Source organism: Candoia aspera, chromosome 13, assembly GCF_035149785.1.
Source record: "Candoia aspera isolate rCanAsp1 chromosome 13, rCanAsp1.hap2, whole genome shotgun sequence".
Taxonomy (NCBI): domain Eukaryota; kingdom Metazoa; phylum Chordata; class Lepidosauria; order Squamata; family Boidae; genus Candoia; species Candoia aspera.
In genome coordinates this window covers 16,831,252-16,858,409 of record NC_086165.1, presented here as the reverse complement: position 1 = coordinate 16,858,409, position 27,158 = coordinate 16,831,252, and the positions used below count along the sequence as shown (strand labels likewise).

Genomic DNA, 27,158 nt, shown 5'->3' with positions numbered 1-27,158 from the left:
AATTACATGCTTAAACAGAGGTATAATTCCGTACAAGATTCACATCTCAACACAGAGGAAAGACATCAAATTTGTAGGTACAGATTTTAATTTTCAGAAATGAATCAAGAACATTAGCGGTCCTTTTTCTGTGTTTTTACAAATACTAAAGCATCAAGTTAACTGGAAAACAAAAGATTTAAAAGTAACAGGATGCTGTATCTATCTAAGCTTATAATTTAAATAAGGATTTTGTGCAAACAGTGCCTATTGACATGAAAAATATACAATTGTGTTACGTTGTTTTGTCTCTTCATGGTATAAGAAGGTAGGCTGGGAAAAATATCTGGCACCAAAAAATTGATGCGTGATGCTTTTAATATGTTCAATTAATGTACAATATTTAAAAAATTGGCATAAATTTTTAAATAGTCTATGGGCTGTTCCTTTAACCTTTATTCTACTCACAAGAGGTGCAGCACCTCATTTGTTCACCTGTTCTTATATCTCATTTTTTTTTCTAAATGGCATATATATTTAAATAATATTAAAAAAACCCTTTGGTATTACATGTAATTATTTAATGCATTGCATTATGTTTTTAGGAAAATGGGATGCAATGCTCTAAAATATGGCCACAGTGTACAGTCTGTTTACTCTAGAGCAGTCTGGGTGCTTGTCAATAACTACTATGGAGTTTGTGGACAAAAATACAGCCTCTGAAGCTTGGATATCCCATTTTTAGTGATGGCTTCCATAATAAATGTAACAAGTAACTCCAGCTCCCACTGCATTTAAAACATGAGAGCTGTTAACCCATACTGAATGATCTTCAAACCAAGATTCATACATGAAATAGCTTCCCCTGCCCAGTTTTGCAGTTTCCTTGCTGTAAAATTACCTAAATACTTCTGATATCAGCACTGCATTTTAACCTAGGATTGAGTGATTGAGTGAAAGTAACTGGGTTCTTATAAAATGTGACTTTATAATTTATTTGCCCAATGACCATCCAAATCTTTTCATGATGGTTCACAAACCAGACATCAATGTTTTGTTTGTTGGCAGCAGCTATACCTGTTAATGAACGTATTCTTTAACCTCAGTAGGGAATTGCTGAAGTCACTTAATCTTAGGTTTAGGGAACACTGCAGGCTGCCTAAGATTACACATGTCAAGAGCGCTTGAACATTGGTTCAAAGTTTCCAGTTGCAGAGGAACTTAGGGAGGAGTGGGAATTAAAGGGGAAAATGTACATTATGTAATCATCCCTCTTCAGCAATTTTAAAAAGCATATCTTTGTGTGTGTGTTTTTTAATTGAAGAAAACGTAATATACAATTCAATTTCTGAACATTATATCATTTTTAGTCCAAGTGTCCACTGAACAGATCAGTGTTATGTTACAGAAACTCATGATCTGATTTCCCATTAGAGAAGTCAAAGTTTTCAACCATGTGTCCTATTCAGGAGAAATCCAATTTTAGCACTAGGTTGCAGAGCCAGGTATGGTCTCAAACAAAGACAGACACACTGAGTGCTTTTGCTGCACAACATTCTGACTGTTTAATTGTTTGCGGCATCTGCTTGACGGGCCCAGCTTTCTTCTTCTACTCCCGAGTCGTATTCTTCCTCAGAGGAATCTTTAGTTGGAGTCCTATAATTAAAATGGAAGTAAGGTCAAATGTCTGAAATAAACAACAGAGATCTGTATCAGAAAGGAAAAGAAAGCTGGACTATTATGAATACTGAAATGCAAACTTGCCAGTATTGAGCCTAGAAAGAAAGAGGTGTTTAAGCTCATACAAAGTGCTTTTTGTGCCCAACAGAATATTAGATAACCTCAGCATTAAATATAAAGGATACAAATATAATCTTCTGTGATCTTTGAAGCCTTTTTATTTTATAATACATTGCTACAATTTCTGGGGTGGGGGGGAAGTTTAGAAGGGAGGGAACCTGTAGTCTTCATGATGCTATTGGATTTCAACACTCAGTGTCCTTCCCAATTAACCATGCTGCCTGGAAGCTAAACCTCGGCAAGTTCTGCAAGAGCACAGGATCCCTACAATGTGAGAGATAAAGATCTATTTGTGCAACATCTCCTTCTTTCAGTGGCCAATTAGATTCTTTCCAAATGCACTAGCTGCTCTTCAGCTCCCACGTCACAGAGAAGCAAATACGTCAACCCAGCTACAGAGGGATAAAACTATTCTCCACAAAAAGAAATACTGTACATTTTCTGCTGTTTTTATGTTTTATACAGACAAAGATTCAAGCCTATCACACCAAGCTACAATTTTTTTTCTTTATAGGATATCAGCCATTGATAGAGAATGCCCAGCTCAGTTCTGTATATTTAATGAGTCTCCAAATAGAGATTCTGAAGTAAATGCTCAATAGTTAATCTAAACTGCCATTAGCAACTTCAGACTTAATTACAGAGTAAGCACTTACCTGGAAAATTGCCTGGAAAGATCTTGAGAAAAGTGTTTTGTCTAAGTTGGCAACCAACCCAATCTAACATTTGAAACTCAACATTACCTGACATATCCTGGTTCTTTTTTCCCTTCCACAACATCTTTGTTAACCTCCACACATACTATGTCAGAGTTCGGTACTTCAAACATTGGTTCCAGCAGTAACTTTTCCTAAAGTTGAGGGTTGAATAGAACAGTTCAGATTTTTTTTTCCCTAAATCATTCTACACAATTCCTGTTTTAACAGCTACCAAACAAAAGGCAGTTGTCTGGCCTGCTTCTGTGTCTGAACAAAATCTCAAAAGTTCGTCTGTCATGCCTGTGATTGACAGAAGGTGTGCACTTGCCAAGGAGCCTTACCAAAATGGTGCTCCCCAGTTTTATGAGTAAAACCATTTCCTTCTAATCCTTATAACCGAAAATCAGTGCTGTTACCACAAGGCAAAGTGAGACAGCTATTAGAAGGAGAAAGGTTTTGGAAATCAGAAAAGAAGGCACAGACCAAAAGACAAGCATATCTGACCCATGGCAGACATCCCTCCTCAAATGGAAAGGATGAATACAAGAAGGTAGCAGTTGCCTACACCACTGTTCATTGAGGTGATGCAGGCATCAATATGTTTTTCATAAACCAGATTTTGACATCATTTTGCCTACCGTGATAGCCAAATATGGACTCTCTTCATATTACAGATATATTTAAATTCACAAAGAAGAATTTGAGAAATCACATTACCATGGGATTGTCTCCTATCAAGAAGGAACTTTTCAGTTTGGTCCCTTCTCCGATACACCAATTACATTCAGAGATTTTATACACAGACATACTCCCTTACATACAGAAAGGGGGAGGGTGCGAAAGTCTGGACTGAACACAGCCAATTAAATTTATTATGTGGAGAATTAATGGCTGCACTCTAGGTGATTAAGCAGCAATTGGGAAAAGCCATACTCTTACCATTATAGATCGAAGGCCTCTAGCCCCCGTCTTGCGGTCTAGAGCCAGTCTCGCTATTGCCTTTAAAGCATCCTCCGTGACATTTAATTCACACTGTAACAGATAAGATTATAGACACTTTACAACACTGCATTTTCCAATACTTGATATTTTTCCTATGAGAATTATGTTTAGAGAAGTGTAATGGACTTAAAGGCAAAACAGATAGATACCGTCTCTCATGATACAAGCACAAGCTTACAAGAATTCAAAGAAGCAGATACTGACAGGCAGTCCTGGAAAAATGATGTCTCTCAGTTCACGGACAGTCAGAATCAACAGAAAATAACAGCAGCAGACTTACAGATAAACCTAAATCATGTTTAGATTTGTTTTGTTTTTGCATCTGTCAAAACAGTATGGCAACAACACTTAAAATCAATTCACTGTTTTAGCATACCCAAGTTTGGTCTACAGGAAATAACACGCTGTCACAAGAAAACACCCCGAGAGGTGTCAAGAGGTGAAACGGAAGTCAAACCTTGTCCATGCTGAATAATGCCTGGTATTGGGGAATCACTGCATTCCGGGGCTCCGTAAGAATCCGCACGAGAGTCTTCTCATCCAGGCTGTGCAGGGGAACTACTACTGGTAAGCGTCCTACAAATTCAGGGATCATGCCAAATTCGATCAGATCTCGTGCTTCCACATGTCGAAGCAAGCGATCTTTCTCTTCCATTTCTTGCTCAGAATCGGACTCGCCACCCAGATTAGCCAGGTCGGCGGCTGCAGCGGCTCTTCTGCCTTTCCCTAGATTTGATGATGCGCCAAAGCCAAGATACTGCAAGACAAAACGTTCTGCATTTAACAACAAAACCAAGTTGACATTTCATTTTGTGGATGAAAATGCACAGCAGGGGATTATACAGAGACAAGTACACATGGTAGGAATCAGCATTTAGTTAAGGGTTCTTTCCAAAACTGAAGGAATATAGGAAAACCTCAATTTTATGGCACCTCATTCAGTAGACTTTGAACGCAACACACAGAGTCTGAAGTCAGACTGCTTTGGTGAACCATAAAATCCCTTGCTTTGTAAATTAGGCTGGATGTTTGTACATTTTATATAATTGGTAAATTTGGATACAGCAGATAATTCAGATTTAATGCACAATCCTTTCCTCTAGCTGGTTTGTAAAACTAAAGTTTTACTGTATTGTCATCCCTCTTCTTTCACTCATTTATTATTTAATGCATAGGCCTTTTATATTACGTATACACACACACACCCCTAGAATAAACTAATTACTTTATATATACTTGAATAAACTACTTAAGGACAGTTTTGGTAAAAATGCACAAAAAGAGCAGCACTTGTTTTGCCCTCTGGAATTCTTCCAACATTTTAATACATTCTATCATACTCTTAAGCTTATCTTTCTGCATGTACTGACCCACAAACATGTAACGATCTAATTTTTAAAGTATTTTCAGTATCTTTACAGTTAGGAGCTCTTCATTTTAACATTTACATCCATTTTCCATGGAAAACTCAAAGTGGTTAACCCGAAGAGGTGTAAAGTATCAATATAAACTATTGAGTAAACTAATCAAAGTAACAGTATTTCAGAGTTTCATCATCACTACGTCTCAATATGTAAAAAGAGAAAGACAAAAGGAAAACTACAAAAAGCACACGGCTTGCATAATAATCAAAAGAAGACATAAATAATGCCTTGAATACTTGATTATTATTCACAGTTTGGCCAGTTGACTTAATAGGAAGAAAGGGGAAAATAAACACACGTAAGTATGTGCAGTCTAACATTTCTAAGCAGTCCTCCAGTTGAGTCTCCCAGCAATAAGGTACTTGTTCAAGACTTCAAACTACTCTATTATTGATAAAGAGTAGGTACCCTTTCAATCTCAGCACATCAGTTATTCTGGCTATTATAAAAGTGCACCAGATGCATTCGTTTTCCTCCCATTAGTTTCCGACCCCCTGGCTGATCTTTCAAAAGTAAAGTAGCATCTGCAGATATCTAATATGATAAACAACCTGTGTTGTTACAAAAGAAGCCATTACAGCAATCAGAGTCATTAACAGCTATCTAGGTAAAGGTAAAGGTAAAGGTTTCCCTTGACGTAAAGTCCAGTCGAGTCCGACTCTAGGGGGCGGTGCTCATCTCCGTTTCTAAGCCTTAGAGCCGGCGTTGTCCGTAGACACTTCCGGGTCATGTGGCCGGCATGACTACACGGAACGCCGTTACCTTCCCGCCGAAGCGGTACCTATTGATCTACTCACATTTGCATCTTTTCGAACTGCTAGGTGAGCAGGAGCTGGGACTAGCAACGGGAGCTCACCCCGTCACGCAGATTTGAACTGCCGACCTTCCGATCGGCAGCTCAGCGGTTTAACCCACAGCGCCACCGCGTCCCTAACAGCTATCTAAGTAACAACTAAATACCACTTCAAAAAGGCTTCATGTAAGTAAAGGCTAACTCCTAGAACTCTGATGAACGAACACATGGTTACAAAAAATCAGAAGGGTCTGGCAGTGCTAGACTGACGAGGATTTAAACTGGGATGAGAAAAGGGCGGGGTGGGGGGAGAGGAAGGGAAATCCAGCCACTCCATGCATCTGGTGGAGTGAGGTGCAGCTCACAAAAGCTTCTGCTTTTTAATAAAATTTGTTAGTCAGAAAAGGCACCGCCAGACCCTTCTGATTTTTTGCTATCATAGACTAACACGGCTCTCCTCCTACAACGGTCACAAAGTTACAAGTCCTTCAAATTTATCATAAAAAGAAACAGAACAATTAAGTATACACGGAAGTGGTTACGTTAAGTGCTTCTAATACAAAATTATTATCTGTCACTAAATTCAAATTGCCTGTTTGTTTTCAGCGATCAGCCACTTGCCCCTCTCTTAGGCTACCTAGCCTTCTAGCATAAGAGGAACTCCAAAATCTTCACACACGCCCTTCTTCTCTCAAGTGAGCTAAACTGAATGACACCTCTGACTTTTAATGGGTGACCTCTGGAAGGTATACCTGCCAGTAACCATATGCAACCACATACAATAGGGTGAGTATCTTTCACAGAACAGTGACTTTGCTGTTTTCCCGAATAGGTCACACCAAGTACAACTCTTTATACAGCTAAAAGGTGCAATCTAAACACATTTCTTTGTTGTTGTTTATTTGTTTAGTCGCTTCCGACTCTTTGTGACTTCATGGACCAGCCCACGCCAGAACTTCCTGTCGGTCGTCAACACCCCCAGCTCCCCCAGGGACGAGTCCGTCACCTCTAGAATATCATCCATCCATCTTGCCCTTGGTCGGCCCCTCTTCCTTTTGCCCTCCACTCTCCCCAGCATCAGCATCTTCTCCAGGCTGTCCTGTCTTCTCATGATGTGGCCAAAGTACTTCAGTTTTGCATTTCTTTACCTTTTCATTTTTCCGCCGACTGATGATTCTATCCAGACCATTAAAAGCACCAGAAGCTACGAATAGGATGTTGGTTGTATCAACCTGCACTGTCTCACCACGTAACTTGCGGGAATTCTTTTCTGGAACGTTCACAATGGTACCTTCCAGTAATTTTAACAACCCCTATGTAAAAACAGCAGAGGCATAAGCAACACATTCATTCCTAAAAACACAGATCAGAGAGTTCCAATAGAAGAGAATGCATGGTGCTCTCTGAGCTTGGGTGTTGGCTTGCAGACGTTTCATTGCCCGACAAGGTAACATCATCAGTGCGAGTGAGTGTGGGGTTGGCTCCCGGTTTATATACAGTAGCTTGTCCTGCTGGTTTGGTGGGGGTGTGGTTTTCTCCTATATAAACAGGGAGCCCCACACTGACTCGCACTAATGTTATCTAGTTGGGTAATGAAACAACTGCAAACAAACAATCAAGCTCAGAGAGGACCAAGGATTCCACAAATCAGAGAGCAGATGTCACCTATAGCCATCATGACAAGTAACCGCTATATGCACCCAGGGGGTGGGGGGATTTTACAGCCTTTCCTCCATCTCCTGATCGTTTTGGCTGTCCTTCACACCTCCACCTCTGCATTATTTTTGAGACTCTTCTAAAGCAAGGCAGCTGTAGGGGGGTAGTAATTTTTTTAATCTATCTATCTATCTATCTATCTATCTATCTATCTATCTATCTATCTATCTAAATGGAAATTAACTTCCAGTGATGATTATCAACAGGAATTACTTTCAGATTCATGATAGGATTATTAATCAGTAAGCCTTCCCTAGTTCACTGTGAATTATATTAAAAAAAATCAGAAAGAATGCAGGTCATTTTCTGAGCTGATTTAATTGTTGAGGCCAAGATTTCTGCAACCTCCCGTTTTCTGGGAGACCTACTTCAAAATAGACACTCCCGCCACCACGGTCTAAATGTCTGCATATGGCACAGTGGGGGCAGGCCCTGGAAACTTTCTTGCCTCAAATTTTGATCCAATCTGCAGTAAGAATGGCAAGGCTTCTAATGCTTATCCTCCCTTTGGGCAAGGACTGCACTGATCAAAAAACTAATTTCCAGCTCAGAGTTCAACAAACTTTGCCCATAACTTCAGAGCGGTTCTGCAACAACTTTGTCACTCAAGATTGTAAGCTAACAAAGAGACACCCTGCCGCCCAGCAAGATATTTGTCACTGGCTTAGGGAGTGGTATGAACCCATTGGATGAATTTTTCTTTGCACTTTATGTTTTTGTGTGTAAAAAAAAAACACATTAAAAAAATCCAATAAAACAATACAACAATGAACAAAAAATAAAAAGATGGCAAAGATGGCCAAAACTGGACAGGAGCAAAAAAAAAAAAAAAAACAGACCCACACAATCACCCTCACCAAAGGCCTGGATGAAGAGTTGCCTCTTAGAGGCCCTTCGAAACACCAGCAGGGTGGGGGCCATCCAAATCTTCAGGGGAACTTCATTCCAGAGGGCAGGCGGTGCTACAGAGAATGTGCGCTTCCAGGGTTCCAACAGAGGGCATTGTTTAACTGAAGGAACCCAGAGTGCGCCAACCCTGCCAGATCGAATCGGCCGGGCAGATAATCTGGCTCTTTGCCAAGTAGGGCTTTATAGGTGACAACCAGCACCTTGAATTGCACCCGGAAGCAAACTGGAAACCATTATTTGTTTACTACACATGGATTTATTGCTGTTTATTAATGATGCACACTAGCCTGAGACATGTGCCGAGCAGATGGCTACAGAAATCAACCAACCAAGCTAGCAAGCCAGCAAGCCGGCAAAAAAAGAAACCGAGGAGCCCAAAGCAGCAATATTACGGTGACTCCTAAGTGAAAGGGTCCCTGGGGACTGCAGGGAGCTGAGTCAGTGAGGAACAGAGTCCCAGCTGAGGCCTCTTGGGGCAGAAGAGATGGAAGACGACCCAGTGCAAGGGGGCAATCTCTTCAGAGTGGGAAGCCTGGAAGAATGCTGCTGCAGGCGCTGTTAAGAAGGGGAGCGAGGGACTGCCACAAGCAGCATCAGTGCAAGATTTGCATCTCGTGGTGTTCAGCCCCACGAAAGTGTAAGAAGAGAAAACTTTACAGATAGCTTGGAAAGTAACTTCTCCTCGGCCTTGCGCCTCCCAGGGAAATAAAAATGGCTCTTCTCTCAATCAGCACCCGAGTCTGATAATTACTGGGAATAACTCCACTGTGAGAAGCAAAAGCTCTCCATACTTACTTGCTGAACGCCCTCTCCTCCCACATCCCGTAACTGGTGGATGCCTGGGACGCTGCCAATCTTATCCACTTCATCCAGGAAAACAATGCCTGCAAATTAGATTATTTACTATAATGAAAGAGAGGAGCTTTTGGATCACAAAAGTACAATTGGCACACAGTAAACCCCATTTTTTTCCTAGGGTGGCAGGGACAAGGGGAGAAAAATGTTCCCTGGGACATACGCTTGATATAAAAAGGGGAAGACAAATGCAATGAAAAACCCATTATCAATCTGCTTTAATAATAGCAAAGTTATAAGGAGCAACCCTTAGCTATGCTTTTAGGGAAGAGCATGGAAAAAGTTTTTACCTTGTTGGGCCTTTTCTACGTTGTAATTGGCATCCTGCAGAAGTTTTGCAATGACAGACTCAATATCTTCACCGACATAACCAGCTTGAGTCAAGGTAGTGCAATCACAGATTGCAAAAGGGACATCCAGGCACTTAGCCAAAGTCTGGGCGAGCAGAGTTTTACCTATTATTTAAAAAAAGAAAAAGAAAAAAGTCTGTTAGTGCAAATCACAGAATTGACTTTTTAAATGCATTTTATTTTCCCATGGAAAATGATTACCAGCTAGGGGGTGGGGCTGTTCTAACTGAAAAAAAAATAGACGTATTAAAACATTCTGGTACCAGCACAAACCAACTTTTTAAAAATTTACAGGGAGTTATAAGTGATACACACAGAGTAGGATATGTAGCAGTATGCCTCACATCAAAGTTCTTGAGCTTTTAGTTATCACAACCATTTTGGGTGTCAGGAAGAATGCTTCCTCCCACGCTAGCCAGCCATGACAAGCTTACAAGGTTTATGGGCTCTCTGTATTAAATCCAAATCAGCTTTTAGAAGAGCAAATTCTAATTGGGTTCCTGGAACAAGATGTGTTTAGAATGAAAGCTTTAAAGGAGATGGTATGATTTACAGGCACAGAAACACAGGAAGGCAGAGGGGGCTATTATTCAAGAGGCAGACTGCACAGGAATGTAACATCATAGTACTAAGCGGCACAGGACTATTCTTCAGGCAGCAGAAATAACCTTTCTTTCTGTATTTTTGCTAAAGAGGAATTTTATTCAGTTTGAAGGTATTTATTTTTTACGCCTCCAGGAGGGGCATAGTGTCTGCATGGGTTAATATCATTATAGGTTAAGTGGACTGAAACTTTCCAATCCTTTCTTGTGACTGGGGAGGGAGGGTGCCCAGCAGCTGAGGGACTTTAAGGGACAATATGGATGCATGAAGTTTCAGAGAGCGTATGTACGTATGTATGTAAGAATGAATGAATGAATCAATCAATCTGCTCCCAAGTATCAACAAGGCCAGTTGAGTTGCTTAAGGGCCAGATGACCCACTCAGGCTACAGGACAGATGCTGTTCCTTTCTGCCAGTTCATTCAAACTTTATTGGCTTTATGTGCTTTCAACTAAATATGCTTTATACTTTCTATATTTTACATAAAGTGCAACAGAACTTACACACCTGAGCCGGTTGGTCCAAGCAGCAAAATATTGCTTTTTTCGAGCTTGATATCATCATGGGCAGAATCTAATACTTCACCTCCTCGTTTTTCCTGAGGCATCTGTTGATTCACCTGCTGCTGCATGGATGCCCCTAAAGCATTGCCGTGGGGACTAATACCAGCAATCTGGAGAAGTTCTGAAATACACAAGCAATCCCTGACTGAGAAACAAATTCACTTGATAGTCTGCACAGTGTGCACATTTGCAATTCCAAGCATTCTTCCACCTGCCTGAAAGGTATCAGAGAGAACGGCATTAGAAGACAGTCTTGCAGCACAGTGGCTTGGTTAACACACCTCATTAAGCCCTGGATTGCTTTAACCTTGACTGGTTGATTTAGAGGTAACAGTGCAGTTCACACACAACACTAAGCTATTAACCACGGTTTATAAACACAACAGCTGCACTTGCACAGCACGTTAACTCACAGACAAACAAACAACATTTGGATTTAGGTTTTAACAAATGGTTTAGGGTAAGCAGCACAAGGATATTCTATTTATTTACATTCTATTCTATTCGCTTCGATTGATATTCTATTTAAATTGAATAAGGATTTTCCATTTCCACAAAAATTACTTCTATATATTACAAACTATATTGAAACATTTATTCTGCAGGTAATTGAAACACATCCCTGGTTTCTCTTCAGATGACATACATCTTTCACGGTAAAGTTAAGGGGCACATTTTAAAAAGTCAGATAATTAAACCAATGACCCCAGAACAGCTTGGTATTACCAAAAATAATCCCCCTTTTTATGTATGCCGATTAAGGGAAAAAAAGGCTTTTCTTCTACAGATACCTCATTTTCTTTTGTCTATATTTATAAAGCCACACTTCTGTACCTATGTATGGCAACCGTACAAATGCAATATTACATCTTTTTTTTTAAAAAGGTTAATTTAGAACTTCATGCCCTTCCATTCATTCATCACAACTCCTTGGAATGTTCTCCCACTCTAGGTTGGGCATCTTTAATGTAAAATAAGAAAACAGCAACAGGAGGAAAATACATTCCATAGCCTGCATAGAAATAAATACAATTCTTACAGATTTTAGCCACTGTTAGTATCAGATGTAAACCGGAGGAACTCTTTGTCTTCACTCCCCTTAGTATTTACTATGTATTTATTTATTTATTCCAAGTAAGCTTTTACTACAGTGGGGTAAAGAGGCCAAATCCTGATACACACAGAGAACCTTCTAAAAAACAGAGCTCAAATCATCACTGGAGCGGCTAACCTGTGTCTCAATAGTACCACGGCAGTCTGCAGGTAAAGGTTCACAATTAAATGCTTCTCTAGCCAACAAGTGTTTCTTTATACACAGAAACTAAGCAATTAAGTAAATAATCTAATCTCCTTGTATATATGAATCCTGAGGAAGCATTCTTCACATCAGTCCCCTTTTACCTGCTACTTAAAAGTGGCAAGGTAGAGACGCAAATTCACCCTCACAGTGAAAACGAGGCCCAAGTATCTGGTTGTAGAATGAACACAGGATGGAGTTTTAATGTTCTTGAAAGCTTCAGTTCAAATGCTACTCAGAGTTAAAATCAGAGGGGGGAAAAAAAAGATATTGCAGAGGAGGCCATGAGGAGAGACCACTTACTTGTAAATCTGTACTCATCCTCCCGTCTTCTTATTTCTAATTCTAAGAGACAGGATGAAAATAGTAATATGATGGAGACAGAATAGCGATATATTAAAAAGCACTACATTTTCTTCACCTCTTGCCCTCTTCTGAATACAAGTTAATGGAGCAATGGATTTCACTGACAGCAAGGAAAAGACATGCACACGCCCACACACGTACACACGCACACACACACACCAGTGAAATATTTATAATTTTGCAATGCAGCTTATAGTGACGTTGAAGACTTGCTAATACAAGCAACTACAGTTTTGCAAAGGAGTAAGAAAAGCAAATTCTGCAGCACTTTTCTGTGTAATAAGTGTCTACCCAGATGAAAACTCTGCTGAATTCAACAGGATTTCCTCCCAAGATTGCAGTCTGCAATGTGGCATAAAAACGGGAAGTATTATTGTATAGTGATATCAGATAACACCACGCATCATATTGGAGTGTAAAGAACTTAGCAGTTCCACTTCTGTACTGTAACAAATCCCTAATACCTTTTTAATATTAGCATTGTTACCACAGGAAATCAGATGCTTTGATTTATCCACACTGACCCTCCAGTAATACAGTCATCCACTCCCATGCTGCAACAACTCCATGCATTATAAAAATGGTAACACTGTTTTTTGTCCTTCCTTGTGGCTGGAAAGAACATTTGTATTAGTCTCTCTCTCTTCTTTTGATTTGCTAATAATAGTACGTGTGCCACACTGAAAATAGTGTGTTGCCTTTGGCTGTATACACTTTTTGTTACTGCTTATAGCAGAATCAAAGACATCTGAACTGCTTGTCCAGTAAGGAAATAGTATCCTATTCAACATTCTGTACCCATAAATTTTTATGTGAATTTATTCCCAAACACCTGAAAGAATTCCAGCTGTAAGAGCCTATGTGTTGAAAATGCAGAGAATATAGAAGCGGTATACATATTTAAAGCAGCTTTTGAAAGATTTTAAAATAATGGAAAAGAAAAATTGCAACAGAGGAAGATAGCAAAAGACTGAATTGCTCTCATTCTATCCAGCCATTTGAAGAAATATGTCTTTACCTCGAGAATGTGTATTTTGATTCGATTTTTTAAAAAACTTCTCCCCTCATTTTCTTTTCTGCCACATCTTTTAGATTATAATCTTTTGGCAGGGACTGCCTTATTTTTCTGATATGTTTTTCTACTCACAAGTTATTGAGGAAGTCTTAGGACTGAACAGGGGGACAACTGTTTTCACAAACAAGCATTATTAAGGGCCAAGTTGCAAAAATTTCAAAAAAAAAAAAAGATGAGTACCAATTATCTGTCGCTTGTGTAAGTAAGTTGTTAACACCAACATAATCTGAACTTTTTAGCAGTCATTTGCACAAGGACAACAGTAGGAATGATTGTGTCAAACTGTCCCCAAATGCAACAAAAAATGCTATACCAACCTCTTGGAGTTAGAGAAGCTTGCTTTTCAACTTCAGCTTGTTGCCTCAGATTGGCAGGGATGTTGTTGTAGATTCTCTTATAGTGATTGTATACAGCAACCGAAAGGACCTTCTTTGCAAAACACTGACCAACAACATACTTGTCGAGGTAGTTATAAATCTGGCAGAAACAGCCAACAGATCCTCAACATCAGAAGGTGCTTCATTAGTACAAATAAGCAATAAAAACTCAGGATCAAAGGGGGGTGGGAGACCTTATTGCTAAGGCCTTGTGACTGCATGTACTGCTCAGCTTCTGTTAAGATTCAAGAGTCTCCCCAACTGCTTTTAGACTGTGGGCTTTTAAGATTCCCTGTCTCCACCATGCAGCAGTTTGCTTCTGGGAGTTGACAATGCAGAGTTTTAGAAAAGTGATGGAGGCTTTCAGATGCAAACTGCATCAAAGACTCTTTTTCTAAAGGTTGCCAACCATACAGAGCAGTGTTTCTCAACCTTGGGAACTTTAAGAAATGTGGACTTCAACTCCCAGAATTCTCCAGCCAGCATGACTGGCTGGAGAATTCTGGGAGTTGATGCCCACAGATATTAAAGTTCCCAAGGTTGAGATATAGAGCTTAAAATATTTCAGGAAAGGTGTGGGGACCTATAAAACTATGAAAGCTAAGGTTTTATGGAAACTAAGAGGCGTGATTGTAGCTTTCCTTCTTCTTTAAGTGTAATTCTTGGAAAAAGTGAGAAAATGTGGGATGGCGCCAGTACTTTAAAAGGACCCTGAGAATGTAACCAGTGGCCTTGGAAAAAGTGAGGAACTGCGACAAACCTTTGGATGGACGTGAAGAATCACACAATTAATCTAGGGGAAAGGACAGATTTGTGATTTCACATGAGATGGGAGATTAAGGGCCCAACTAATGGTGATGGATAGCTACAGACCTTGGTAATTTAGCTGTTCCATTAAAATTAAAAAAGCCTACGACACGAAAGAGGTGAAGTCCCCTCAACTAAGGTTAGTCGACTGTACCTTCTTGGGCGGAGGTGGCGGCTTCTGTTGGAAGGCCAATTTTACAGCTTCAGCGGCTGTCTCTGGCTCTTTGAGGATGGTCTTCTTAGAATCGGCTTCTGACAACACAACGAAGAAGTGGTGGCATTTTTCACATTTCACAAAGCGGGTGGAAGCTGCAAAAACAACAGAATCAGAACCTGCATGGCAACAACAGGTTTACCAACCCAGTAGTTAAACAGCCAGTTTGAAAGACAGTACTTGTAAAACGAGTTAATAACGAGTTACAATGGGTGGAGGGAGGGGCGTAGGCCTTCCCCTGCAGGTGACCCACTTTTGGTGCCAGAAACACTGGTTTTTGGTAGTATGAGCCCCCCCTTTAAAACTAAAATAAGGGCCAAAATAAGGGGCACCGTCTCCTTTAAATGCCCCTCTCAACAGGACTGAAATTTTCTGTGTCATCATATAGCTGGCCATATCATTTGCAGTCTTCAAAACTCAAAATTATCTTTGAAAAATGAAAGAACAGCATAATCTTAATTAGTTAGTAGATTTAGTCTACTAACTTAGTGATTGTAGATATTAAAATGTTTCATCAAGTTATAATATCTCCCTTTTCTCCATACAAATCTCAGTGAATAAGGCAACGGGCTGGAAACCAGGAGACTGTGAGTTCTAGTTCTGCCTGAGTCATGAAAGCCAGCTGGGGGACCTTGGGCCAGTTCCTCTCTCTTAGCCCAAGAGCCAATCATGCATGGTAGGAGAGTTCTAGTCCTGCCTTAGGCATGAAAGCCAGCTGGGTGACCTTGGGCCAGTCACTCTTTCTCAGCCCAACTCACCTCACAGGGTTGTTGTGAGTGAGGGAAAACAGGAGGAGGAAGAAGTATTAGGTATGTTTGCCACCCTGAGTTATTTATAAAAATAATAAAGGTGGGATAGAAAATAGTGAAGTGAAATGAAATAAAATAAAAAACACAAGATCGGTGTCAGGTTTTACTCTTATCTATGCAGTATGAAAGAAACTATAGGTGGGAAGTTTTTAAATAAATATATCACTCCGATTAACTATTCTAAATCTACTATCTTATTTGCATATGTTGTATTCTCAATGCAGGAAGAAAATATTCCTTCACTTGTATTACTATAGTAGTAAATATACCCACAGTTCTAGACAGGGATCTAAAAAGGGTGATATGGTTTGATCTAACCTGGGTTCCAGGGCCGTAGCACATTGGACTATCTCTTGAGCAAATGAAACAACTTTATCCAAGAATCTAATGATTTAGTAAGCAGATAGCTATTGATTTCTCTCTTCCAAGAAGAAATTGCACACTCGCCTTTTTGTGTGCCTCCACACCAGAATTTATGCTGAAGGTACTTTCTGGGGCAAAAGGCACTCCCACAGGACACAAATCTTACTGTAAACCTAACAACCGGCCTTTTCTCAACACTCTCAATGTCTTGCATCATTTTTATGGAACAACCCTTTCAAAAATTACTTTTTGGGTTTTTAAAAAATTAAATTAATTAAAAAAAATTAAATTAAATGTATTTAGAAGGCTGTCCAACTCTGTGTGGCACACTGTAATAAACAAACAGTAAAGCAATAAAAAACAATGTACATCAGAAAAAACAATCCCTTGAACAAATGAAGTCCTATAAGGGATCAACGCCCAACCAAAGACCAGGGGAAACAGCTAGGTTTTCAGAGATTTCTTGAGCATCATCAGATGAGAGCCATATGAATCTCTGGAGGGATGCTGTTCTAGAGTGCAGCTGCTGTGACCGAAAAGATGCACCTCCTAAGTCCCATCAGTCGACACTGTTTAATCGAAGGGATGTGGAGCACACCGACTCTGCCCAATTATACAGGACGGACCAAAACCATCAGAGACAGGCAGTCCCTCAGATAACCATATTTTTTAACTTTAGTTACAGTCATAGTAAAGGTAAAGGTTTCCCTTGACGTAAAGTCCAGTCGTGTCCGACTCTAGGGGGCGGTGCTCATCTCCGTTTCTAAGCCTTGGAGCCGGCGTTGTCATAGACACTTCCGGGTCATGTGGCCAGCATGACTCACGGAACGCCGTTACCTTCCCGCCGAAGCGGTACCAATTAATCTACTCACATTTGCATGTTTTCGAACTGCTTGGTGTGCAGAAGCTGGGACGAGCAACGGGAGCTCACCCCGCCGCGCGGTTTCGAACCGCCAACCTTCCGATCGACAGCTCAGCGGTTTAACCCGCAGCGCCACCGCGTCCCTAGTTACAGTCATAGACCAGTACAAATAAAAAATACGTGTCCGATAAAAATTCTCAACTAAGCAAAAGAATTGCAATCCCTGTCAAAAATTAGTTAGACAGGGTAATTACCATTTATGCATAAAATCAAAAGTGCAGCCTGTATTGCAGTATATTAGTACTTAGAACTTAAGAAGGGCCTGACAGGTGTTAACCAATACCATGAAGTCCACCAGAAGCAACTGGCAACCAGTGCAGTTTGCAGAGCAGCGGTGCCCACTGCTGCTCGTTTTGCTGCACTGTGGACGAGCTGTAGCTTCCTACTAGTTTTCAAGGACTGTAGGACACGCTGCAGTAGCCCACAGGTGAAATGATCTCAGCCCTATGGGATAGACAGATGAGGGAATCGATCCCACAGGATGACTAGAACTGTACGCACTTTACTGAGATAGGCTACAGCAACAGCATCTTGTAAGTATGCCTGTGTTTTCTCTTCCTTCCTTCTCATGCCCCAAGGAGTCAAGAGGGAGCCAGTCTGAGTCTCTTTCTCATTCCTGGACACCCCCACCCACCCCCATGCTTAACCCACACTTCTTCTGCACCTGTTGTTGTCCTAATCGCTTCTGGATGCCTTCTCCAAGGTCATCTCCATGGCTTCCTACAGGTGATTAGAGCACAAGGGACTATCTGAAGGGCCTCCTGATCTGGGAACAAGCACACCTGGCACACAAGATGAATCTGTGCAAAGACCTTCCTGGTGACAGCTGCCACTTCCTCTTTGAGCAGGAGCAGTAAGTCTGAAGCCTCCCCCCCACCCCATTGCACACCACAGCTGAATGGGGAAGTGTTATCCCATCAAGGACTAAAGGTGGAAGATTTTCAGAGTTAGGGAACTGTTTGGTCTTGCTAGGATTGAGCCAACATCTGTTCTTCCTCATCCAGACCCTTACAGCCTCTAGATCCTTGGAAGAGGCATCAGTAGCATTGCTTGGGCAGCTTGGTATTGAAATGCATAATTGGGCATCATCAGCATACTGTACTGATGACTTCTGGGGGAGCTCTGAGAAAGCGGAGCCGACAACCACAGCAAAGACCAAGGCGCTGGTGAGTAGACCAGTTCCTTGGAATCTCATCAGATAAAGGGAGGATGGGAGGTCACCCACATGTGCTCCAGATAGCTGCTCATCGTGAGACCACAGGACAGCAGTTTTCTGTGGGTTTGAGCTCTGGGAGATGATGGGATCAGCCATCTTGCTTGCAACCGCAGCAGAGACTTTTAAAGGACACTAGCTTCGCAAACCTCACTTTCTAATCGCTTTCTGAAATTGCTCATTAACTACTTTTAAGCTATTAGAGACACTCAGATTGACAGGTTTGAAAATACCAGGTGAGTCTGCTTTTAATCCTGAATGAAAGAAAAAATTCATCATAGGCTTAAGAATTTAAACAGCATAAAGCTAAACGAGATTTTGATCTTAGAAAGTTATAAACAGACTAAGGATCCAGATAAAATTGCAATATTGAAACTTTTACAATAAGGTTTTGGAATTAATTCTAAAGAACAAACAGCTTCTCAAGGGAAACAGATTCTGCTTTGGTTTTTTACAAGACATAACAAAAATAAGCAATTTCATGATTTCAAAAACCAGGGGGGACTAAAGTTTTTAGGTAAAGATTTACAAGCCTGTAAAATGTTGCAAAACGTTATAACAATACAAATACTGAAGGAGACTTTTGAAGAATGGAGTCAGAAAATAGTAGTCACAACATCAACAATGTCAATACTGATCTCTGCTTCTAAGATATTATTGAAGAAATGACAAATGTAGAACAAATTCTATCTGACAAGATAGAGTGGTATTGAAAGAGGATTTACAACTGACAGGCCAAGAGAATGACTTAGAAAAGGATGTTTCACTGGATCTGCCTGAAGTTTTAAAATTTAAAAGGAAAATACAAATGACAAATCAAGATAGTGACCTGGATAATTTTTTCCTATTGGATTTATAAAAGAGGCTTGTTAAAGCCTTGAAGAACTCTGTGTGATGGGACAAAGAAGAAATGAAGAGAAATCAAACCCTATGACAATATTTGAATGAACCAAAGATTAAGACTGTTAGAAGGAAGGAATATAAAGTTGGTTTATTTGATCAAGGTTAAAACAAGGTATGTTGTTACTTCTGGCAACCCTTTATGGACTTTCTGCTGACACCAGGACTGAAAAGATGTTTTATGGATTTGTTTATAGGTAAGAGATGGGATATGGGATGAAAAGATAAATGTTTGTAACCTTAGAGGGGGTGAAGAGTCACTAAATTTGTTTATACTTGTGATGAAGGTTGGAAGTCACTTCTTTATATATTTTTCTCTTTTTTGATATTCTCACTTTTCTCTTACAAAAGCTGAACATAATAAATGACAGCTATCTAGATTTTGCTTAAATATAAGGGAAAACTTCCTGACAGTTTTGAACAACAGGGGAACACTCCACCTACAGAAGTTGTGGGTTCTCCATTTCTGGAGGTTTTCAGGAAGAGGCTATACAGCTGTCTCTTGAGGATGGTTTAATTGGTTTTCTTGCAGACTGCAGAGGATTGGATTAGATGATCTTCAACATCCCTTTAGCAGTTATATGATTTTAAGACTACACAGGGAACAATAAAACTGGTAAGATACAGAAAAACTCTGGAAGAGCAAAACCCAGCAATTAATGCTGCACAGAATCACAACAAAACAGCAACAAAATAAGCCTCTCACTTTTGCCTTCATGGAGTCAATTTCACAAACTTCTAATAATACACAAAGACTAAGTTCCAGCCACACAGGTGCCAATTCCAGCTTGTCCTAGAATGCCCCAAGCCCTTATTCCAAAAGGGACTGGTGAAAACAAAGGTCTCTGGTCACAGATCTCTGCTGGAAACTCTGTATTACACCAAAATGCTGCATGAAACTAGCTAATCCCCAAACCCTGCTTTTCCCTGTTAGCCCCCAACTACTGGTGTGGAGCTTTGGTTACTGCAGATCTGGACCAAGGAGATTGCATTCAGCTACAAAGCTCTTACCTAAAAATTTCTTATTTGCTTCTTGATAGGAGGCCATGATAGCCTTCTACCCAAGCCATTTAGGTGGCTGTGATTAGCACATTTTCTTTTTTTGCTGCTTGGATTAGTAGTAATATTTATGACATGCTTTTAACAAAATCTGGTATGCTTTAACATTATTTTTAATATGCCTTATTAGCCTCTTAGAGGACTTTAGCAAAAGAAATCACATAAAGATCGTTTTCTGGCCTTGTTGAAAGAATGGGTAGTGAGTAAGCATTTGCAGTGATAAGGCACAATTCTGGGGCATGTGATACATGCCCCACCCCTTGGGTGGAGTAAAACTGTCCATGTATCAATTAATGCAAAGACACCAGCAATTAGGGCTAATAAACACAACTCTACCAACGCACAATGTGTCACACAAAATGCAGCATACAGAACAAGATCACTCTAAAGTTGGCAAGAAAGAAAAAAATGATTTAAGAGATCAATATTCAAGCATATTATTAAAACTATCCAACATCAGGACTCCCAATGCGGGTTGCACTAACAACTTTAAGTGGTGATCAGATGGCTGGTGAGTATTAAGCTGAGAAATAAGCTTTACTGTTTATCCACCATTAAGCTCTTTGATTAGAACCTGGCTGAATCAGCAAATAAAACAGGAATTTCCTTTCTTATCTACTTCATTTGCTCAAAACAGCACAAGGACATGGTTTGTATGTAAACAGTAATGCGAAGCTGTGTTGTTTGTGGTTGTTATTCCAAACCCCGGGTGTTAAGTTCTGGGATACTCACTTCTAAAGCATTCAAGAATCAATACCTAAACGCACTCGCAAAGTGATCTAAATTCAGGAAGAACTGATTTAAGAGCAGCCAATTGAGCAAATAATGTAATTTTTACAGACATGCTGAAAGTCAGAACACACGTCTTCTAGAACTTACAGACAAAAGTCTCCACATGTGTGCATAAATCACCGCACTTTGGGCATCGCAGCTGGCTTCCACCTTTGCCAGAGTTTCCGGAGCTTGACTTTTTACTGCCTTCTCCAACGGCTTTCTAATAAAAAATTAAATTAAATTAAAAAACAGGATCTTGAGAGTCAGATTATAGATTTATAATTAGCTTTTGCTACTTTGAGATCAGTGGTTCCCCTCCCCTCCCCTCCCCACAAAGGGTTGGGATCTCTGCTTGTAACCTTGCCCTCCCTTTCTCACCCAAACCGTGTGTTGTGTTATTTGAAATCCAAACAGGACAGCCAAATGTTCACAGTGAAGCAGATACCCCCACACATGTCACTGAAACTGGCATGCTCAGTGAAAGTTTAACTGTAATCATTCACTTGAAGATATTTCTGATTAAAATGGACAAAGAAAAAAAAATCCTAAGCCTGCAAGAAATTCAACAATTCATGTTCTGTAAACATAGCTGAGTTTAAAATTCAGAGTTTTTTAAACAATAAATCTTTAGGGGATCTCCTTCATTTTCCTACTGTTAATGCTACTCGTTTGCTTCCTCCTCAAGTCAGTCCCCAAGCTGTCAAAAGGAGGGCACAGGACAAGTGGAGAACACTTCCCCATTTTATTTTTCAGTACACAGCAACTGACAGCAAAGTGAAACGGGGTCAGGAAACTCCCATCATTGGCAGAAAGCTCATGTTCAGGGTACCAACTGTAGCAGATGTCTGATACTGTTGCTTCCTCTGCAAGCCAGCCATATTGGTAAACCAAAGGTAATCTCCATGCAAAACATACCAAGCATTTTAATCAGAAAAGTACCTATGTTGAATTTTAAAAGGCACCAGTTGCTAAACATGAACATCTGTGGTTCAACTTAAGCATTACATCCAGTACTCAAACATAATTTAGACTCCAAATCATGATTTGTACTTCTAAAAACACAGACAGCAAGTTGGGTTTAAAGTAATTTGTCTGTGTTTAGTTTTTCATTTACTTAGCTTTCTAAGATCAAAAGTCCTCTGCCACAGCATGCATAAACATATTGCTTCAATTCAGACAACTGCAGTCCAAGTCACAATTAAATTTCTTTATCAGTGACTTAGTTTATGGCCTCTGACCTGGTTCCTGTCTCTCCACATCAATGAAAGATACTCAGTTAGAAAGGAGATGACATGAATTCAAGATATCACTCAAAACATGTACATTTCTTACCTTTAGTATGTTTTTTAAAGTTTCATGGTCGCAAAACTATTTTTAAAGCAATTAAAACCCCCTCAGTAATGGACATGTGGAGTGGGGGGGGGGTGTTTTTTGAAGCACAAAAGGTATATACCTTACTGCCATCTCCTGAACCATCTTTGCTTGCACCATCTTTAGAAGCAAAGTATGCTGGTGTTTCAGAAAAAGTTCTAAAAGGAATAGTTCTTAGAGACTGAGTTTCACAAATCCCAATTATTCCTAAAACAGGGAAGCAGGTACGGCCGCATGTAATTCCTGTAAAAGAAACAAAAGACTTCTGATTATTCTGTGTACATTTTCAGTAACTTACCCCCTGACTCCCCGAAGATGACTTGTTGAATCTTCAACTAACGAAGTCACTGAATCTTATTCCATTAAGCTGTACTAAGTGATTCTTCGCCTCCTACTGAATCCATGCAGTAAATTCTTGCTCACTGACTTTCCTCTCCAATATGAAATATTCTTTTTAGGACTAGAGTGTAACTATGCTTAAAATTCAGACCAGTTTATACAACAGACTATGAGGGGTATTTCCACAGTGGAATCGGTCCTGAGGAATGGCATCTGTGATATATTAAGCCCCAATCATTATTTCCCTGTAACATATATCTTGTAAAAGAATATTTTATTTTGGAAAATTTTAAGATTACAAACATGCCCAAAGTGATTTATCATAACAAGAGCAGCAGCATACATACTTCAAAAAAATTACAAAGAACAAAATGCAAAGGAGTGTAACCTTGGCCTTGTCAAATGGACAACAGTGAAACATCAAGGATATTGAAAAATTTTTGCCTAGCAGAATTCTGACAGAATTTATTTACCTCAATCATAGCCTGGTAACTGGAATTGTATAACATTAGCATTCAGATTATTTGAGTTTCAGGATAACCCAGAATAACACAATGGCTGTCTCTGCAGAATAATAAGCTACATTTCTGTTTTCCTCTTGAATGGTGCTCTGTTTATGTCTTTTGACCCTTTCTAGCAAACACAAATCAGGAGCCTGGCTCGTTCCCCTTTGCATTAATTAATTTCAGAAGCCTGTTTGTCTGCATGAAGGTAGCTATTACAGGTAGTCCTCGACTTACAACAATCGGGACCGGAATTTCCATTGCTAAGCGATGCGGTCGTAAAAGGTGACCGCATCGCTTAGCAATAGCAATCCCTGCAGTGCCAGTTGCCATCATTAACTGAATCCAATGGCCATTAGGTGAAGCAACTTCCAGCCGGCTTCCCACAACGTCAGTGGGGGTGCATCAATGGGGAAGCTGGCAGGAAGCTGCAAGTCCCAGGCCCGCAGGCAGGTAAGTGGTTGCAGCTGGGTGGGGGTGGAAGTGAGGGGGTGCATGGGGGTGGGTCAGAGAAGGTGTACAAAGGTGCACAGTAGTTCACAAGAGGCACGGCACAGGTCAGGGAGGGGTGTGTAGGGGTGCGTGGCAGTGTGCAAGAGGTGGTACGCAGGCCGGAGAGGGTGTGCAGGTGTGTGTGAGAGGCACCGTGTGGGTCGGGGAGGATGTGCAGGGGTGCACGAGATGTGCCACATGGGTCAAGGAGGGTGCGTGGCAGATCACAATCACATGGCCACTGGGGTACTGGGATGGCCGTAACTCCAAGGACCAGTTGTTACCACCATTCATTCAGCACCGTTGTAACCTTGAAAGGGCACTGAATGAATGGTCGTAAGTCGAGGACTCCCTGTAATTCAGATCATGGTTAGTGCCAAACCACAGAATGTCATTATACAACATTCTTCCTTTGTTCTGACTCAATTTGCTACTTTGGCTCACCACAAATCAAGCCTTGCAGTGACATCTGTACAAGGATAGATCATGCCTACTGTATTCTCCAAACTTAACAACCAACAGTTCTGAATTCTGGAGTACTAGTACATATCCAACTGTGCTTGGAATATAAAGGAAGAGTACTAGAACTGAACTTGGCCAACATCTGCAATTCACAAAAAGATACTGCTTTGGACATTTCAACTTCTATTTTTCAAAAATGTTCACCTTCCACCTTTTTTTAAGAAATTAAGTTTGTTTAGCAAAAAGCATAGCCACTTGGTTACACAGAGTGGTAAGTTTGTAACTTCTCACACTTTTACCATTTTTAGTGTAATGAGTAATACCTGTATTTGAATATTTCAAGTGTACAATTATAATATATCTAATAATACTATACTGGTGTATAATTATAACATCAGATAATCATATATTCAAAAGCCAGTTTGGTGTAGTCGTTAAGGCATCAGGCTAGAAATTGGGAGACTGCGAGTTCTAATCCTGCCTTAGACCACAAAGCCAGCTGGGTGACCTTAGGCCAGTCACACCTTCTCAGCCCTAGGAAGCAGGCAATGGCAAACCACTTCTGAAAAAAACTTGCCAAGAAAACTGCAGGGGACTTGTCCAGGCAGACTCCAAGAATCAGGCACGATTGAATATATATATTTTTTCAAACCAGAACAAGGTTAATTCTTGGCCCACTGGAATGTGGCAGCAAAACACAGGTAGGGAACCTGAGAACAATGTTTATAAGTACATAAAGGTAGAATAAAAGATTGAGGGATAGTGATAGAAAACAGTGTTTACTTTCAGCTTTGGTGCAGTAGAAATCAGGAGTTAACTAATCAGGGCAATAATTCAAGACAGAATACTTTGGGATAGAATATTTCATGTTGTAGTAAGTTGCTCTTTTAATTGAATAAGCCACAATGGCTGACTAAATACATCAAGCTCAGACAATATCAAGCCAAATCAAATTATGGATTTGTGTGAAATGTGGACCAGGCCATTTTTTTCCATATAGAAATTATGAAGACTTGCCAAAGAGAAGACTTGGCTTAAGGGAGAGTGAGATCAATTCCAGTCACTAAACCTTGTTCAGCTGGAAGGATGACAACTTTTGGCAAAGGCAACTTTTTGTAAACTGCCCAGAGTCCCCACTTTGGGGGGAGATGGGCGGTGGCAAAAATGTAATAAATAAATAATAAAGAGTTTCTGTGCCTTGCTATAATGAGAATTCTACATTCCCACTTTTTCCTCTACATTTTCATGATGTACAGGCTGAATACCTGCATAAGGTTAGAGGATTATTCAAGACTGAAAGTAGGAATACACACAACTCTTTACAGATTGGGTAACTAAAGCATACACAAGCAGAATTTTTCTTCAAAATATTAAAAAAAAAAATCTTTGGAGATATTCCAGGCCAAGCAAAATATTTTCATTTCACCCAGATCACAGCAATGGTCAAGCAATGTCTGACAAGCAATGACCCAACACTAGATCCTAGAATAATCTTCAATCAGCACAACAGAGCAAACAGCTTACACAACAGTTCATGAGGAATCAAAGCTCAGGATACAGACTGGACATTTCTTTGCACTAAGCACGAACCCTGATCAACCTGAAGCAATATTACAAAGTTCTCCTCTCCTCCACATGTAGTATTCTGGCAAGACTATTTAAGACATAAACATTATTAAGGGGCAACTGGTATATACTTATCCAGGACTAAGTCCAGTGGAAACGATGGGACTTACTTCTGGGTAGATATGCATAGAACTGTCCTGTCAGAATAAAGTTGAGAGGAGAAAATACACAAATAAACAGAATATTTATGGCATCATTAAAAAAAACTCTATGAGGCTATCAACCAACTAAAACTGTGCTTGGTTGATGAGTGACCTTCCTTTTAATTTTGTTTAGCTATTTTTCCAAATCTGAAAGTAATTGCCAGTCAGGTAATATGTAGCTTTATGTGTTTAAAGCCACTAAAGAGTCTTATCATAGAGTTAACAGCCATCTAGAGTACATTTATCAGTTTTATGATAACAAAACAGTCAACAGCTGCAATAAGCAAGGAAGATCTCAACAAAATTAAGCACAGAGCTAGCAAAACAGAATACTACGAACAAAAACGAGAGAGAAGGGGTCTCTCAGAAACCGTACTGTGCAAACCTAGGCATGTCTATGGAATTGCAAGTTAACGGGGTTTAATTTCCACCCAGGAAAATTCAAACCTAAACCTATTTACCACAGTGGAAGTCTACTGGCCTTGCTACCCGGGGAAATGCACAGGTTGGAGCTTCATTGGCCTAGTGCGCCCCCGCCCTGAACGTAGTTGGACCATATCAGATGGACCATAGTTTTAGCTTATTGTTTTTATTGTATTTTTGATTGTTAACCACACACCGTCATGCATTTGAGAATGGGGCGGCCATAGAAATTTAATAAACAAACCAATAACCACCAACACTTTTTTGGCGGTCCAAGGGCAAACACAACCAGTAAGTAAACAGAAGTTGCAAGTTCGGGAGCCAGGAAAGAAGAGAGGGACTGTGCTGGGATCGCAGCGACCCCGCCCTTTGGGTCGAGCGTCCCGGCAGCGGGCAGACCCAAAGCTGTGCATGCACGCGCAAGGCACCCCTCTGAGGGCTCCCCCCAGGCAAACAGGTGCTTCCAACCAACAGGCTGCGGGGCCTCCCTCGGGGGCTGGAGCCCACCCCGAGGCGACCCGACTCGGGAGCCCCTCCTGCCACCCCAAGGCATGGGCGCAGATTAGGGCCGCCTTCCCCACCTGGGAGTGATGGGTGTTGTAGTCCCAACCTCTGAGATGCAGCAAGCGTGCCCGGGGCGGGGGGGGTACGGCCTGGAGGGACGCGGCCGGGCCCTGCTGTGGACGAGGCTGCCTGCTGAGGGGGGACCGCGGCGGAGGGGGGGCGGCCGCCGGGCGGTTACCTCTGCACGCCGACGGCAGCGACGAGCTGAGGAGCCGCGCGGCCGCGGCGCAGGTGCCACAAGCGGCCATGGCCGCGCTCCGCTCCCTCCGGCCGGGAGAGAGCCCCACGTCGAAGAAACGCCCTCCGCCGCTCGGCCTACTCGCCGACCCAGCCGCCTCGCCAGCGCTCGACGACCCGTGTGGCGTCA

General features: G+C 40.9%; 1 protein-coding gene across 5 annotated transcripts; it reads right to left on the bottom strand.

Moving 5' to 3' along the window:
• Nucleotides 1-70: 70 nt before the first annotated feature.
• On the bottom strand, nucleotides 71-27,158 carry CLPX (caseinolytic mitochondrial matrix peptidase chaperone subunit X). Of its 5 annotated transcripts, XM_063314436.1 has the most exons (15): nucleotides 26,970-27,156; nucleotides 25,772-25,798; nucleotides 22,322-22,482; nucleotides 20,974-21,088; nucleotides 14,769-14,923; nucleotides 13,748-13,907; nucleotides 12,293-12,334; nucleotides 10,637-10,813; nucleotides 9,467-9,631; nucleotides 9,117-9,205; nucleotides 6,845-7,009; nucleotides 3,937-4,236; nucleotides 3,417-3,509; nucleotides 2,523-2,629; nucleotides 71-1,635 (listed from the first exon to the last, which is right to left on the bottom strand). In XM_063314436.1, exons 1-15 carry the CDS (start codon nucleotides 27,037-27,039, stop codon nucleotides 1,545-1,547), a joined length of 1,917 nt encoding a protein of 638 aa, XP_063170506.1. In that variant the 5' UTR covers nucleotides 27,040-27,156; the 3' UTR covers nucleotides 71-1,544. The 5 variants fall into 5 exon arrangements, with proteins under 5 accessions (XP_063170506.1, XP_063170508.1, XP_063170507.1 ...); XM_063314438.1 differs by lacking the exon at nucleotides 12,293-12,334; XM_063314437.1 differs by lacking the exon at nucleotides 25,772-25,798.

Coding starts and splice junctions, on each gene's coding strand:
- CLPX (XM_063314436.1), bottom strand. CDS start 27,039: ATGGCCGCTTGTGGCACCTGCGCCGCGGCCGCGCGGCTCCTCAGCTCG. Junction 12,335..13,747: donor AGCTTCTCTAACTCCAAGAG/GTTGGTATAGCA, acceptor CCTGTCTCTTAG/AATTAGAAATAAGAAGACGG. Junction 1,636..2,522: donor AAAGAACCAGGATATGTCAG/GTAATGTTGAGT, acceptor TTTTAATTATAG/GACTCCAACTAAAGATTCCT.